This window comes from Bos grunniens, chromosome 20 (genome assembly GCF_055505025.1).
Source record: "Bos grunniens cultivar Pamir isolate PY7600 chromosome 20, Bosgru_T2T1.0, whole genome shotgun sequence".
Taxonomy (NCBI): domain Eukaryota; kingdom Metazoa; phylum Chordata; class Mammalia; order Artiodactyla; family Bovidae; genus Bos; species Bos grunniens.
The window spans coordinates 63,368,966-63,386,195 of NC_141184.1; the positions used below are offsets into that span (position 1 = coordinate 63,368,966).

At 38.4% G+C, this 17,230-nt stretch overlaps 1 protein-coding gene across 2 annotated transcripts in view; it reads left to right on the plus strand.

The window, feature by feature from the left end:
• FCHO2 (FCH and mu domain containing endocytic adaptor 2) overlaps nucleotides 1–17,230 on the plus strand; it is a 126,789-nt gene that overhangs the window by 104,094 nt on the left and 5,465 nt on the right. For both annotated transcript variants that reach the window (XM_086362116.1, XM_086362117.1), the window contains 5 exons: nucleotides 234–345; nucleotides 3,667–3,822; nucleotides 4,184–4,316; nucleotides 16,042–16,241; nucleotides 16,983–17,047. In XM_086362116.1, coding sequence (XP_086218242.1) covers nucleotides 234–345; nucleotides 3,667–3,822; nucleotides 4,184–4,316; nucleotides 16,042–16,241; nucleotides 16,983–17,047 — 666 coding nt within the window. The remainder of the gene's footprint in view (nucleotides 1–233; nucleotides 346–3,666; nucleotides 3,823–4,183; nucleotides 4,317–16,041; nucleotides 16,242–16,982; nucleotides 17,048–17,230) is intronic.

The following is a 17,230-nucleotide window of genomic DNA, read 5'->3' on the forward strand; positions in this document are numbered from 1 at the left end:
TCCTTAACCCACCCCTTCTGTGTCATTCCATTAAAAGTCAGTGTGACATGTTTTCTTGACTTTTTATTTGTCCAATTTGTTTTATGCTGTTTTTTAACCAGATTTATACTTGGGGCATCTTTGAAACCAGAAATAGAGTTAATTTTGACAAGCTAACATTTTGACTCTACTCTGTCTTGGTATTCAATAGATATCTTTCTATAGGATTAACAAATGACTTATATTTATTCTAGGTGTGTCACGAGGTCCCAGTCCTGTCAGCCTTGGAAATCAAGACACCCTGCCTGTGGCAATTGCCCTCACAGAATCTGTTAATGCCTACTTTAAAGGGGCAGATCCCACCAAGTTAGTTTTTCAAAGATGTGTGTGTGTGTGTGTGTTGCAGGGCACAGGGGACTTGGTAAATTTTGAGAGTTATCTTTTGATTCTCTATAGGCTAGGGTTTTCTATTACTTGTTTACTTGCTTTTTGCTACCAAATATAGTCATTTAGAGATTGTCTTTCAGATATAAGAAACCACTATAATCAGAGTGTTGGCTTTTTTCTAGTTTATGTACCTTTTTGGCCAGGTTTTATGACCAGTGTGACATATCTGTTGTTTAACACATCTGTAGAACAGGATTGTGGCAGCTGACCTAGATGGGGACAGAATTCTGAATCTTCACCTAATGTATATCTTTGGTGAAAGTGTGATTTTTGCAAGAACGACCTACAGTGTATATCTATTTACAGCAGACTCTTGAAGGATTAGTTTAACCTCTTACTTTTAAGAAAATGATCTTTGGGTAAATGATCACTCATTTATTTTTCATGTATAACATTCATTCATTAAATATTTTAGTGCAGGACTAGTATAAGTTTGCATTGTTGTGAAAGAAAGTTTATTAGTTTTCTCTTGAGATAATGTAAGCTCTCTAGAGAAGAACTTTTGTTTACTAAAGTATCCTCAGCACTTATAACAGAATCTTACACATGGTAAGTGTGCAAATATTTTATGAATGAATGTGTGTTGAATGAATAATGTTACTTATGAAAAGTAGAGGTATTGATAATATGCTATGAAGCAAAACCAGGTTAAGGGGATAAACAGTTAACAACAGTCAGCTACTATTTTAGATAAAATGATCAGAGAAAACTTTTTTAGGTTGATTTAAGTAGATGTGTGAAAGACACTGAGGGAAGAGCATTAACTAAAGACACATAACTTGAGTGAAAAGCGTTCCAGGCGGTGTAAGGGACTGAGGTAGAAGCACACTTGAAATATTCAAGAAACAGCAGAAAGAACCATGTCACTGAGTAGAAGTAAACAAGGAGGAAGGTAGCCACGCTAAGTCCACAGGCGGAACAGATCAAGTTGGGTATTGCAGACCATGATAGCGAGGTTGGAATTCATTCTGGGTGAGGTGGGAAGCAAGTTGAGACTTTTGAGTAGAGAAGTGATGAGGTTACTAACCTATATTTTTGAAGTAGCACTCTGCCTGCTATATGGAGAATAAACTAGAAGGAGCCAGAGTAGATGCAGAGAGAAAGGGTTAACCACTGAAGTCCAGGTGAGAAATGATGGTTATTTGTATAAGGGTATTAGCAGAGGAGATGGTGAGTGGTAATGGGAGTTTTGAATATATTTTGAAAAGAGAGCTGGCAAGATTGTTGAGTGTGTAGATTGCCAAATTTAAGACACCTTAGTGGAGATGTTGACGGTAGTTGAATACATGATTCTGGAGTTAGGGAGATAGGTTCAGATTAGGGAGAAAATATTTGGAAGTTATTAGTTTGTACATGACACTTTAAACTGGGGGCATTAGGGTGTAAAGAAGAGATCTGATGAGAACTAAATCCTGGCAAAAACAGGAAGCTAAGAATGATCAGCAGTGGAGTTTGGGACAGCAAGCAATATGAGAGGTGGGGAGAGAACCAATAGAGCAGTATCCCAGAAACTGTGAATAAACTCTCATGAAAGCAGGCGTCAGGTCAAGAAAAATTGATACTGACATTATAGAGGTCATTAATGACCTTCACAAGAGCAGCTCTAGTAGACTGGTGGAGATGAAAGCCTGCTTCAGGGGAGCTCAGGGGCAGGAGATGATGCAAATACAGACAGCTGTATTCAGAGAGAGCAAATGTTAGGCAGTTCTTTTAGGATAGTTTGCTCTAAGTAAGAGCAGAGAAAGTGGGCGGTAGCAGGAGAGAAATCAGAGGAGGCTTTTATTTATTTTAGTTTTTGTGTTTTTTAAAGATAATAGGCATTTCAATATGCATGTGGGAAAAATCTAATATTTATGGAAAAAATTGAACCTGCAGGAAAGGGGACAATTGCATGAGTGAAATTCTTCAGTGTGAGATGTGCTTCAGGACAGAAGTGACAGGATTAACCTTAGGTGCATAGACTTATTATCTCTTGAAATAGGAGGGAAGGCAGAAATATAGATGCCTTCAGCCTAAGGGACATTTAGGATTTTAGCAGTGAGACTGTGAGGAAGTTCTTTTCTCATTTTATTTCCTTCATAAAATTTAAAGGAAAGTCATTGACTGCAGGTGGAGGGGGTGATATTTTACAGGTTAAAGGAGAAAGTAAGTATGAAAAGAGCTAGGGAATGTAGTCGAATATCCTATACCAATACTAAGGGGGTCCAATTGAGAGTTCTGGCTGTATAGTTATATGTTTTTTCTAGTCACGTTGAGCCATGTAGAAGGGGGTGAGGATCTGGATTTGGTTAAGACTTTCGCCAAGCAAGCATAGTCAAGTGAGAGAGAACCAACGGGTGGGTTATACAAAGGAGTGTGCATAATGATGGACCATGAAGTCTCAGGCTGGGGAACTGAGGATATGAAGGGAAGGGAGAATGAAGATTAGTGGAAAAGCTAGAAGGAACATGGACTATGGAGGGTTTTGATGAAGTTGGGGATGCAGTACTAGATGGAATGATTTAGAAACATAGGAGGTGACAATCTGATCCGTGGGGAGTCAGACTGAGATGATAGCGGGGCTTAAGTGTGGCTGAGGTAGGCTGGAAGGCAGGATCCAGAAGGTAAGGGGCTGAAGAACTAGGTGACCAAAGTACTGAGAAGATTTATCTGTGTGGATATTGAAATCACTAAAAATTTATGACAGGAGTAGTGGTACAGAAACAGATTGACAGTGAGTCAGGAGCTTAAATTTTCAGGAAACGAAATGTTGAAAATGATTTGAAGGGTTCTGATAGAGAGTAGTATAATCTGATGGTTTTTCAAAAGAAGGTGGTTCTTCTTTCAAAAGAACGTTTTTCAGAAGGAGGAAAGAATATACAGTTGTGAGAAGCAGTGAGGAGCAAGGCACCTGCCACTGCCACCACCAGGCCCAGCACTTTGTAGGGTTTGGAGGGAAAACAGCTACAGCTGGAGATAGTGTTTCCAGGGAAGCAGTGGCCTCAGGAGGCCGCCAGCGGATGGTCTGAGCAGACATCATCAGTGTGCTTCCATTTGTGTTTGGAATTTAATTCCAGGAAAGGCTGGTGTTAGACGAATATGTCATTTCACAATTGATCATTTTTTATTAAGAAATAATTCATCCACAATTATAAAATGCTGTATGTATAAATAAAGCCCTTTTTAAACTAAATATGCTTTAAATGGAGATTTAAATGCCTCATTTATAAACTTAAAATTTTTCACAATCTCCACTTTCAGGTGTATTGTGAAGATCACTGGTGACATGACAATATCATTTCCAAGTGGAGTTATTAAAGTCTTCACCAGTAATCCATCTCCAGCTGTGCTCTGCTTCAGGGTGAAAAATATCAGCAGACTAGAACAAATTCTTCCAAATGCACAACTTGTGTTCAGGTTTGTGTACTTTTATTTTGAAGGTGAAATTCCTTTTTAAGAAAATTTTATTTCTTCTTTGAAGCAATAATAGTTCAGTTTGAAGATAGTACCAAAATTATTATGATTAATTAGGCTTCTGCTGTCTTTGTTTTATGCGTGCCGATGGTGGTAATAGTTATTGTTAAATCCTTCTCTGCTGTACATCTTCTCATCTTTTAGGTAGCCTTCTACTGTGTACCATTCTTTATCCCCTAACTTTAATTTTTTCTATCCTATCTTTTGGTTCATTTCTACTAGTCTTTCCCAAGTCACCAAATTACTACAGACAGGCAGATAAAAAAGATAAATAAAATAATGAAAATATTTCTTACACATACAGTGATCCATCACAGTGTGATTCTAACACAAAAGATTTCTGGATGAACATGCAAGCTGTTACTGTCTACCTCAAGAAGCTATCAGAGCAAAATCCAGCTGCTTCTTACTATAATGTAGATGTATTAAAGTATCAGGTAAGTGTCATATCATTAATAAAATATTAAAATATTTTAATATTCAATTAAAATATTAGCAAATAGAATATTGCATGTCATTAAATAACATGTCATAGCCAAAATGAAGTTCATTTGAGCGATGCAAAGGTATTTCAAACTTTAAAAATCTTTTCATAAGCTTACGGAGATTTTGACGAATTTGATCAAATTCACCACCTATTACCAATTAAAATACTCTGTAACTATAAATATATGAATATGTCCTTCATCTGAAAAGACTAGCATATCAATCTTAATAGTGAAATACCTAAAGCATTGAAAGAAGTGGCAAAGACACCTATTATTCCTATTAGTACGTAAGATTTTTCTGGATGTGTTAGTATAGTTCAGTTCAGTCACTCAACTGAACTGAAAAGTGTCCAACTCTTTGCGACCTCATGAATTGCAGCACACCAGGCCTCTCTGTCTATCACCAACTCCCGGAGTTCACTCAGACTCACGTCCATTGATTCGGTGATGCCATCCAGCCATCTCATCCTCTGTCGTTCCCTTCTCCTCCTGCCCCCAATCCCTCCCAGCATCAGAGTCTTTTCCAGTGAGTCAGCTCTTTGCATGAGGTGGCCAAAGTGTTGGAGTTTCAGCTTTAGCATCAGTCCTTCAAAAGAACACCCAGGACTGATCTCCTTTAGAATGGAGTGGTTGGATCTCCGTGCAATCCAAGGAACTCACTCTCAAGAGTCTTCTCCAACACCACAGTACAAAAGCATCAATTCTTTGGTGCTTAGCTTTCTTCACAGTCCAACTCTCACATCCATACATGACTACTGGAAAAACCATAGCCTTGACTAGACGGACCTTTGTTGGCAAAGTTATGTCTCTGCTTTTTAATATGCTATCTAGGTTGGTCATAACTTTCCTTCCAAGAAGTAAGCGTTTTAATTTCATGGCTGTAATCACCATCTGCAGTGATTTTGGAGCCCCAAAAAATAAAGTCTGACAGTTTCCACTGTTTTCCCATCTATTTCCCACGAAGTGATGGTTAGACAAGAGAATTAAGAATTGGTGATAAATTTGGTAAAGAACCAAAGTTATCAGTACAGGTGATATATTTCTGAATATATCAAGAGATATATTGATATCAATATATCTCAAAAGAATCAACTTAAAAACTGATGTAGGAGAATTTAGCAAAGTGGTCATTTAAAAATTAATATTAAAATTAATAGCTTTCAAAATAACCATTTAGGAAAACTAATGGAGAAAAATATTCACATCAAAAAAAAAAAAACTAATTAGAGCTGGAGACAGTGTCCAAGGTGTTAACACAGGAAGATCCTGAACTCACTTTCTCTCAGGGACACATCACATCTGTAGCTGCATGTGGAATGTTCCCTCTTAAAGAGACTGAAAGATAGCTAAATAGATTCTTCACATCAGCTCATAAGAAAAGGACCACACTGAGGCAAGTAGGAGAGGCTGAGATCCAGCTTCACCACAGGCCTCAACCCCAGCAAAGCAGCCTATTTATTACCTGATGGAACTCAGAAACATGGAGCTTCTTTCTGAGGAACAAACGGTTTGTAACCAGCACAGACACTCCAGCTTCTGAGACCTGCACTTGATAGACAAGTCCCTGAAACATCCAGCTTTGAAAACCAGTGGAGCTCACATCCACAGGAACCAAGGGCTGCAGGGATCTGAAACAGCTTTAAAGGGCTTGCATGCAGACTCAAGTACTCTAGGTATACAAGTGGCCATGTGAAGGAGATGCATTTGCTGATCTTAAAGTGTCAGCTTGAAGGGCCAGGGTGTGAGGTGAACACTCTCCAGGGAATGAGGTGCTGAAGGGCACCTCTTTTGCTCTCTCCCAGCAAACAGGTACCACTTTATGATTATTTTTACTATAGACTTTTTCTCTTGGTGGGCACTACTTTATCCTCCAACCAGTGGACTCTCCCTCTCTCATGCTAAGGCTGGCAGGTGCTATCTTTTTTATTTAAGACTTCCCCACCCCCCCTTTCCTTGATGAGTGTCATCTTTGTGCTGTCTTCTGCAACACTGGTATCTACTAGAGGAGTTTTTATAGATGTCTGGTGCCCCAAGTTTTTCAGCTGTAGCCCAGGGGACACCCCTTGTTCTGGAGGCCAGGGTAGCTTATAATTCTGAGTCCCACAGGACTATAACAGTTAGTGAGACAGTTCTTGGCAGGCTACTGCCACCAGGGTAATGCACAGAAAGCAGACTGAAAAGCTTCTGTAGTCTTTCTCTAAAAGACTTCATTTGCTTGGCCTGGAATAGCAGTCCAAGGGACAGGCTTCAGATTTGATGCACATCTAGGAGTCTGCAGGTATGTTCTCAGAGAACATAGGCTTGGGGATGCAGTCAGTTCACTCTCTCTGCCTTGCCCCAGCTCGCCAGTTTCTCCCAGAAAGGAACTTACACACTTGTCCAGAGCCCTGATTTTTATGACTGTCAACCAGGGGACATCTTCAGATCCCCTGATCAGGTGGCCAGCAGGGCTTACACTTGTGTTCAGTCCCACAGGACTATATCTATTTGCCTGCTTTCAAAGCTGCTGCCTGAGGGTCTAGCTTCCTAATCTGAATCTACATGCTGGCAGATTTCCTGCTTTGGAACACAAACCGGTCTTGGCACACCCTTGATCACCAGGAGCTAGTAAATATAAAATAGGCTGCTTGGACAATCACCAAGGTTTGAGAAGCAACCAAGAGCTAAGGCAAGTTTGAACAATAAGGTTCATCTCCTACAAGAGGTTAGTCATTCAAGACTGGAAGGGATGGCTGTTTCACCTAATACAAAGAAGTACAGAAAATCAAATAAAATGAGGAAACAGGAATATATTCCAAACAAAAGAATAAGCTAAAACCTTAGGGAAAAAACCTTGATGAGACAGAGGTAAGTAATTTACCTGATAAAAAGTTCTAAGTAGTGGTATTAAAATGCTCACCTCACTTGGGAGAAGAATGGATAAGCACAGTGAGAATTTTAACAAAAAAATAGAAAACAAAAGAAAGTAACCCATAGAAGTCACTGAACTGAAGAATAGAGTAACTTATTTGAAATATGTACTGGAGGGGTTCAGCCACACACTACATGAAGCAAAGACAAGACAAGTGAATGCAGACAGGGCAGTGAAACTCACCTGAATCAGAACAGCAGAAACAAAAAACTTTAAAAAGTGGACATAGCTTATTGGACAGCATCAAGCAAACTAACATTCACATTTTGGGAGTTCCAGGAGAATAAAGGGGCTGAAAACTTATTGAAGAAATAATAGCTGAGAACTTCCCTAAGAACCTGGGGAAGGAAACGGACATTAGATCCAGGAAGCCCAGAGAGACCCCCACTAAGACACATTATAATTAAAATGTTGAAAGTTTAAAAAAAAAGAATGTTAAAAGCAGCAATGGAAAAAACCAAGGGAACTCTCTTAAGACCATCAGCAGAAACTTTGCAGGCCACAGGGATATATTCAAAGTAAGTTTTTAACCAAGAATTCTCTACCTGGCAGTTATTGCTCAGAATTGAAGGAAAGATAAAAGAGTTTCCTAGACAAGCAAAATTTAAAGGAGTTCATCACTAATAAACCGGCCTTACAAGAAATGTTAAAGGGACTTCTTAAGCTGAAAAGGGTGCTAATTGGTAACAAAAATATGAAAGTATAAACCTCACTGGTAAAGGTAAATATAAAGTAGAGGTGGATTAATCATATATAGGTAATATGAAGGATAAAAGACAAAAATAGTAAATAACTACAATAATTAGTGAAGGGATACACAAGATTAAAAGATGTAAAATGTGACGTGAAAAACAAAATTGGGAGAAGTAAAAATGTAGAGCTTTGGAAAGTATTCAAACTTAAGTTGTTTGCAACTTAAGACTGTTAGGTTGTTAAATGTAAAGTGTTAATGTTGGTCACTTAGTCGTGTCTGACTCTGCAACCGCATGGACTGTAGCCTGCCAGGTTCCTCTGGCACATTAGACTAGATAGACTTAACAGATAATTAGAAAACATTCCATCCAAAAGCAGCAGAATACATATTCTTCTCAACTGCATATGGAACATTCTCCAGGATCATACATCAGGTTAAAATACAAGTCATAATGAATTTAATATTGGAGTCATATCAGGCATCTCTTTCTGGGTCACAGCAGTATGAAACTAGAAATTGGTTACAAGAAGACTGAAAAATTCACACATACGTATAGATTACACAGTATGCTACTGAGGAACCAGTAGGTCAACAAAGAAATCATAGGAGAAGTAAAAAAATACCTTGAAACAAATGAAAATACAATATACCAAAATTAATGGGATGCAGCAGAAGCATTTCTTAGAGTGTAAGTTCAAAATGATACATGCCTACCTTAAGAAGAAAGAATAATCTCAGACAGCTTAACTTTACACCTCAAGCAAGTAGAAAAAGAAAAGCAAACAGAGCCCAGCATTGGTAGAAGGAAGGTAATAACAAAATTCAGAGCAGAAATAGATACTAAGAAAAATGATCAGTGAAACTAAGAGCTGGTTCTTTGAAAAGATAGACAAAATTGACAAACTTTTATCTAAACTCACCAAGATAAAAGGAGGGCTCAAATAAAATCAGAAACAAAGGAGGAGTTGCTACAACCAATACCACTGAAGTACAGAGAATCACAAGAGACTGCTATGAACAATTATATGTCAACAAATTGAACAACCTATAAGAAATAGACAAATTGATAGGAACATCCAGCCAGCTTTCCAGTACTGAATCATAAAGTAGAAATATGAATAGATCAGTTCCTAGCAAGGAGATATGAATCCATAATCAGAACCCTCCCAACAAACAAAAGTCCAGGACCATATAGTTTCACTGCCAGATTCTGCCAAGCATTAAAAGAATTAATACCAGTTCTTCTCAAACTGATTCCAAATAGATGTCAGGGATTAGATCTGATAGATAGAGCACCTGAAGAACTATGGATGCAGGTTCGTGACATTGTACAGGAGGCATGATCAAGACCATCCCCAAGAAAAAGAAATGCAAAATGGCAAAATGGTTGTCTGAGGAGGCTTTACAAATAGCTGAGAAAAGAAAAGAAGCTAAAGACAAAGAGAATAGGAAAGATACACCCATTTGAATGCAGAGTTCCAAAGAATAGCAAGGAGAGATAAGAAAGCCTTCCTCGTGATCAATGCAAAGAACAATAGAATGGGAAAGACTAGAGATCTCTTCAGGAAAATTAGAGATATCAAGGGAACATTTCATGCAAAGATGGGTACAATAAAGGACAGAAATAGAATGGACCTGACAGAAGCAGAAGATGTTAAGAGGTGGGAAGAATACACAGAAAATACACTATACAAAAAAGATCTTCATGACCCAGATAATCACAATGGTGTGATCACCAACCTAGAGCCAGACATCCTGGAGTGCAAAGTCAAATGGGCCTTAGGAAGCATCACTACAAACAAAGGTAGTGGAGGTGATGGAATTCCAAATGAGCTATTTCCTGAAAGATGATGCTGTGAAAGTGCTGCACTCAGTATGCCAGCAAATTTGGAAAACTCAGGAGTGGCTACAGGACTGAAAAAGGTCAGTTTTCATTCCAATCTTAAAGAAAGGCAATGGCAAAGAATGTTCAAACTACCGCACAATTGCACTCATCTCACACGCTAGTAAAGTAATGCTCAAAATCCTCCAAGCCAGGCTTCAAAGTTCATAAACCATGAACTTCCAGATGTTCAAGCTGGATTTAGAAAAGGCAGAGGAACCAGATCAAATTGCCAACATCCATTGAATCAACAAAAAAGCAAGAGAGTTCCAAAAAAACGTGTACTTTGCTTTATTGACAACACCAAAGGCTTTGACTGTGTGGATCACAACAAACTGTGGAAAATTCTTCAAGAGATGGGAATATCGGGTCACCTTACCTGCCTCCTGAGAAATCTGTATGTGGGTCAAGAAGCAATAATTAGAACTGGACATGAAACAACAGACTGGTTCCAAATAGGGAAAGGAGTATGTCAAGGCTGTATATTGTCACCCTGCTTATTTAATTTATATGCATAGCACATCATGCAAAATGCCAGGCTGGATGAAGCACAAGCTGGAATCAAGATTGCTGGGAGAAATATCAATAACCTCAGATATGCAGATGACACCACCCTTATGGCAGAAAGCGAAGAAGAACTAAAGAGCTTCTTGATGAAAGTGAAAAAAGAGAGTGAAAAAGTTGGCTTAAAACTCAACATTCAGAAAACTAAGAGCATGGCATCTGGTTGCATCACTTCCTGGCAAATAGGTGGGAAACAATGGAAACAGTGAGAGGCTATTTTTTGGGGCTCCAAAATCACTGCAGATGGTGACTGCAACCATGAAATTAAAAGACTCTTGCTCATGACCAACCTAGACAGCTTATTAAAAAGCAGAGACATTACTTTGCCAACAAAGGTCCATCTGGTCAAAGCTGTGGTTTTTCCAGTAGTCATACATGGATGTGAAAGTTGGACCATAAGGAAAGCTGAGCGCCGAAGAATTGATGCTTTTGAATTGATGCTTTGTGGTGTTGGAGAAGACTCTTGAGAGTCCCTTGGACTGCAAGGAGATCAAACCAGTCAATCCTAAAGGAGATCAGTCCTGAATATTCATTGGAAGGACTGATGCTGAAGCTCCAGTACTTTGCCACCTGATGTGAAGAACTGACATTGGAAAAAACCCTGATGCTGGAAAAGATTGAAGGCAGGAGGAGAAGGGGACAACAGAGGATGAGATGGTTGGATGGGATCACTGACTCGATGGACATGAGTTTGAGCAAGCTACGGGAGTTAGTGATAGACAGGGAGGCCTGGTGTGCTACAGTCCATGGCATCGCAAAGAGTTGGACACGACTCAGCGACTGAACTGAACTTCTCAAACTCTTCCAAAAAAAAGAAAGAAAAAGAGGAAAGACTTCCAAACTCATTTTATAAGACCAGCATTACCCAGATACCAAAACCAGATAAGGACAGAACAAGAAAAAAATTACAGGCTGATATCCCTAACGAATCGGAGAAGGCAATGGCACCCCACTCCAGTGTTCTTGCCTGGAGAGTCCCAGGGATGGGGGAGCCTGGTGGGCTGCCGTCTATGGGGTTGCTAAGAGTCAGACACGACTGAGCAACTTCACTTTCACTTTTCACTTTCCTGCATTGGAGAAGGAAATGGCAACTCACTCCAGTGTTCTTGCCTGGAGAATCCCAGGGACGGGGGAGCCTGGTGGGCTGCCGTCTATGGGGTCGCACAGAGTCGGACACAACTGAAGCGACTTAGCAGCAGCAGCAGCAGCAGCAGCATCCCTGATGAATATAGATGTAAAAATCTTCAACAAAATAATAGCATACTAAGTAATACATTAAAAAGGTCATACAGCATGATCAAGTGGGATATATTCTAGGGATGCAAGGATGGTTTTACACCCAGAAGTCAATCAACATAATATACAACATTAAGAAAAGGAAGATGAAAATCATATGCTCATCTCAGTGGATTACAGAAAAAGAATTTGACAAGATTTAACATCTATTTATGATTAAAAACTCCCAATGTAGTGGGTACAGAGGCAGTGTGCCTCAACATAAAAAATGTTATATATTGCAAGCCTACAGCTAGCATCAGGCTCAGTGGTGGAAATCTGAAAGCTTTTCCTCTAAGGGCAGGTATAAGACAAGGAGGCCCACTCCTAACTCTTTTATTCAGTAATAAAAGTTCTAGCCAAATCAATTAGGGAAGAAAAAGAAAAGGCATCCAGTTTTATCACTCTTTGCCAATCACATAATATATGTAGAAAACCTTTAGACTCCTTCAAAACAAAACTTAGAATAAATACTGAATAATAAATGAATTCAGTGATGTTGCAGAATCCAAAATATATCTGTTGTGTTTCTGTACACTAATAATAAACTAGAAGAGGAAATTAAGAAAATAATCAAAAGAACAAAATACTTGGAGATAAATTTAACCAAGGAGATGAAATACCTGTACACTGAGAACTAGAAGACAGTGACAAAAGACAAAACTAAATGAAAAGCTAATCCATGCTCATTGGTGGAAGAATTAAAATTGTTAAAATATCCATACTACCCAAACAGATGTAATGTAATACCTATTAAAATTTCAGTGGCATTTTTTCACAGAAATAGAATGTGCTTAGTCTCTGAGTCATGTCCGACTCTTTGCGACCCCGTGGACTGTAGCCCACCTGTCCTTGGGGGTTCTTCAGGCAAGAATACTAGAGTGGGTTGCCATGCCCTCCTCCAGGGCATCTTCCCAACCCAGGATTCCCACAGCGCAGGTAGATTCTTTACTGACTGAGCCACCAGGAAAGCCCCAGAAATAGAATAAACTATCCTGAAATTTGTATGGATTCACAAAATTTGTATGGATTTGGTCAAGTAGCCAAAGCAATCTTGAGAAAGGACAAAATGCTACAGGCATTGCGCTCCATGATTTCAAACCATATGACACAGTAATGGAAACATGGTATTGGCAAAAAATAGTGAAATGAGTCAAGCAAAGGAAGACAGAAATCGCAGGATCTTTCTTATATGTGGAATCTATAAAACCAAACAAAGTAGACCAAGTTCATAGGCACAGGGAACATATTGGTAACCACTGGGGCACAGGGGGCTGGGCATAGGTGAAATGCATGAAGTGGGGGCGGGGGGAGTAAAAAATTACGGACTTGTAGATATAAGTAAGTCATGGGATGTAATGCACAGCATGGTGACCAAAGTTGTTAATTCTGGGTTACATGTTTCCAAGTTGCTAAGAGTATATTTTAAAAGTTCTCAGGACAGGAAAAAAATTTGTAGTATATACGTATAGTGACACCCAATAACTAGACTTACTGTGATGATCATTGTGGTCACTGCACAATGTATATAAATATCAAATCACCACATTGTACACCTGAAGCTAATATATCATTTATACTTCAGAATTGTTTTTAAAAAGATCTATTATAGCATCCCTTTCCTGTGGCTACAGTGAACACACAAATTTTTTTTTCAAACTAAGAAACATACCTCTTCTGCCTTGAATATTGTTAGAAAGGTATACTTTAAAAAGGAAGACTTATTTTGTAAAAATCTGTTTCTAAATTAGCTTATAAATTCAATGTGACCCTGATCAAAAACTTGGTGAATTCTGGAGACCTGACAATCATTTTTAAGTTCTCAGAAGCATAAAGCCTGGAAAATTAAGAAATGTTTTAAAAAGTAACCTAAAGTACTGTTTAGTTTTAATGGGAAAACATTATAAGCCAACAGTATTTAAAATAGTTTGGAACTGGCAGAACAATAGATGGCCAGATGAATGGAAGAGATGAGAGTATCCAGAAATAGATCTAAGAATAAACAGAAAACTGCTTATATGACATAGTAGCATTTCAAGACAATGTGGAAATGATGAAGTTTTCAATAAGTGAAATTGGGGCAACAGACTAGAGATTTGAGGGGAAAATTTGGCTAAATCTCCAGCTCATACCTTAAACCAAAATAAAATCTGCATGTATCAAATGTTTAATAATAATAAATCAAGCCATGAAGTGAAATGAAGTGAAAGTTGCTCAGTCGTGCCTGACTCTTTGTGACCCCATGGACTATACAGTCAGTCCATGGAATTTTCCAGGAGTGGTTAGCTGTTCCCTTCTGCAGGGGATCATCCAAACCCAGGGATCAAACCCAGGTCTCCCACATTGCAGGCAGATTCTTGACCAGCTGAGCTACCAGGGAAGCCCAAATAAAAACATAAAAAACACTAAAAGCATGGGTGAGTATATGTATACCCATGGGTATATGTGCATGTGTACCGTGTGTTTATTACATGTTTTAATCTTCAAGTGTGGAAGACCTACGTATACTGCAAACCCAGACGACATGCAGTAAGCGAGTAAGATACTTGAGACAGAAAGAAATGAATCTGTGTGTGTTTGTATTTGTTTAAACAGAATCAGTATTTAATCTGAGGGAAAAGTATTATGTAAAATAGATCAAAAGGTTTACTTCAAAGGATCCTTATAAATTACAAGTAAAAGATGAATAATTCAATAGATAACTTTTAGAAAGATGCTCCATGTCAGTAGTAATCAGAGCAATGACTGTTAAGACAACAATGAGATACCAGTTTTAGTTCTCATTAGATTGACCAAAATGAAAAAGATTGCTCTATTAGAAAAGGTGTGTGTGGGTGTGCATGCTCATTCATGTCTGACTCTGTGACCCTATGAACTGTAGCCCTCCAGGCTCCTCTATCCATGAAATTACCACTTGTTAATAGAAGTACAAATTAATAGAACCTCTTAGAAGGTAACTCTATTAGATTGTTGAATAGATGTAACCTTTAATTCAACAGTTCCAGAAATCAGTTCTTTGGAAATCACACAGATGGGGTTGGAAGGTACAAAGGATATTCACTTCAGCATTGTTTGGAAACCACTCGAGTACATGTCCACAGAGAAAGAGATTGATTAAATTAATTATTATGGCCATTTCAAAGAATGAGACAGATCTCGTTTGCATCCCTAGGAAGTCTGGAAGTGTATGTACCATGAGATTAACAGTGGGGAGTAAGTGCCAAGGGATAAGTTTCCTATTTTCATATTCTTATGTCTTGTTTGAATTTTTAATAGGGTAACTGTATTAAAAATGACTTATGTTTCTAGGAAATAGACTTAAAAGAATAAAAAAGTACTGCCACTTAAGTTGGCTTAAAGTTTATTCCAAGTATTCATTTTATCATTCATTCAGCAAGTATGTATTATTCAATGCTTGCTAATTGCTATGAATAGCATAGGGAGATAGTAAACATAATAAGTAAATAATGTATATTGTGCTATGGAGAAAGAAAAGTCTGTACAGGATGATCAGAGTAGGTCTCATTGAAAAGAAGTAAGTGATTGTGATTAAAATTTCATTTGGAGTTTGGAGTATTCCAACTCCAGGCTTGTGGAACTGCATGGTGACCCAGTTTTTCTGTTTTAAATCCAAATTCTTATGAAGAATCTTAGAACTTTCTGTTGAATGTTGACATTCTCAAATGTTACCTGCATAAATAAGAATCATGTGGTTAACACCCTGATTTCTGTACCTGTTGAATCAGATGTTCTGCATTTGGAAGGTAGCAATGGTTGGAGAAGGCAATGGCACCCCACTCCAGTACTCTTGCCTGGAAAATCCCATGGACGGAGGAGCCTGGTAGGCTGCAGTCCATGGGGTCGCTGAGGGTCGGACACAACTGAGCAACTTCACTTTCACTTTTCACTTTCATGCATTGGAGAAGGAAATGGCAACCCACTGCAGCGTTCTTGCCTGGAGAATCCCAGGGACGGGGGAGCCTGGTGGGCTGCCATCTATGGGGTCGCACAGAGTTGGACACGACTGAAGCAACTTAGCAGCAGCAGCAGCAATGGTAACACTAATATCACCAATGCCTCCAGATTTTCTGCATTTGGAGCCAGAGAAATATGCATTGTCCACAAGCACCACAGAAATTTTGATGTAAACAGTCCCAGGTCTACACTTTGAGAGTCATGCTTATACCTTTGAGATGAGCCTGCTTCACTCTACCTAGCAACAGACAACTCCCTCATTATTGTTTTTGAATGTGTGATCTCTTGTGTTCATGTATATGTCAGTATGACTTGTTTACTTTGTAGGTCAAAGGTTTGTTTTTTTCTTGTTTGTTTTTTTCTCTCTTTAAAGGTGTCATCAAATGGTATTCAGTCCACTCCTCTAAATCTTGCCACATATTGGAAATGTAGTGCTGGCACCACAGATCTTAGGGTGGATTATAAGTACAACCCGGAAGCTATGGTGGCGCCAAGCGTGCTCTCCAACATACAGGTGGTGGTACCAGTGGACGGCGGAGTCACACACATGCAGTCCCTTCCCCCTGCAATATGGTGAGTAAGTAGATTCTGAATTCCTACTACATTTCTGTCTGCAGTCCCCCAGTATAGGACCTCATTTCTGAAAGTTGTCTTACAAGTTTGAAAATTTTTAGTGTATTTTCACATAGAAATCATGTTATAAAATGTATTGTAGATTTTACTAGTCAAGCTACAGTAGCTTCAACCCAGAATAAACAAACCAAGTTTGCTGTCCCCACCCAGACTTGAGTGATTCAGTACAACTTTACCCTCAAAGTACATTACTTCTCTAAACTTTTTTCATTTAAAAATAAAGATAATTATTTTACAGAGTTAAATATAGTATCTAGCATATCTATAGGAAAACCTACCTGGTTAGTGTTAAGTATTAGTCCCATCTCTTAACTGCCTCTCTTGCTTCCTCCATTAATGTTAGTATATACTCTGACGATTCTTTGTTTATATCTGCTTCACCATTTAATAATAAAACTATTTTCCTTGAGTAATGAAGGTACTCGATCACCTATACATTGTTTTCCTTTCTCTTATCAACAGAAATAGAATTATATAATTTGGTAAATATCTACTTATTAAGAAAAAGAATAGTATTTTGTTTATATTATCCATAAACACATTTTCACCAGTGATACTATTCTGAAGTAAATTTAGCACTAGTTCTAGTGAAATATTTAAAATGTATTTACTGAAGTGCTCATCCATGTACAAGGAAGGCATCATACTAGACACATTAGCTGAAGATATTTGTTCTTACAGGAATGCAGAACAGATGAAAGCCTTTTGGAAACTGTCTGGTATTTCGGAAAAATCAGAAAATGGAGGTAAGTGTGTGCATGGTTTGTTTATGATATAATGGCACTGAAAATGGATCTTTTAGGCATGTTTATGGAAAATTTTCTCCTGGAATTTCATGCCTTCAGTTCTAGAACTGACCACTAGGTGGAAGTTAATACCTTAAAGAATGGACCAATTGAGATTCAGAACACATTTTTTTCTTCTAGATT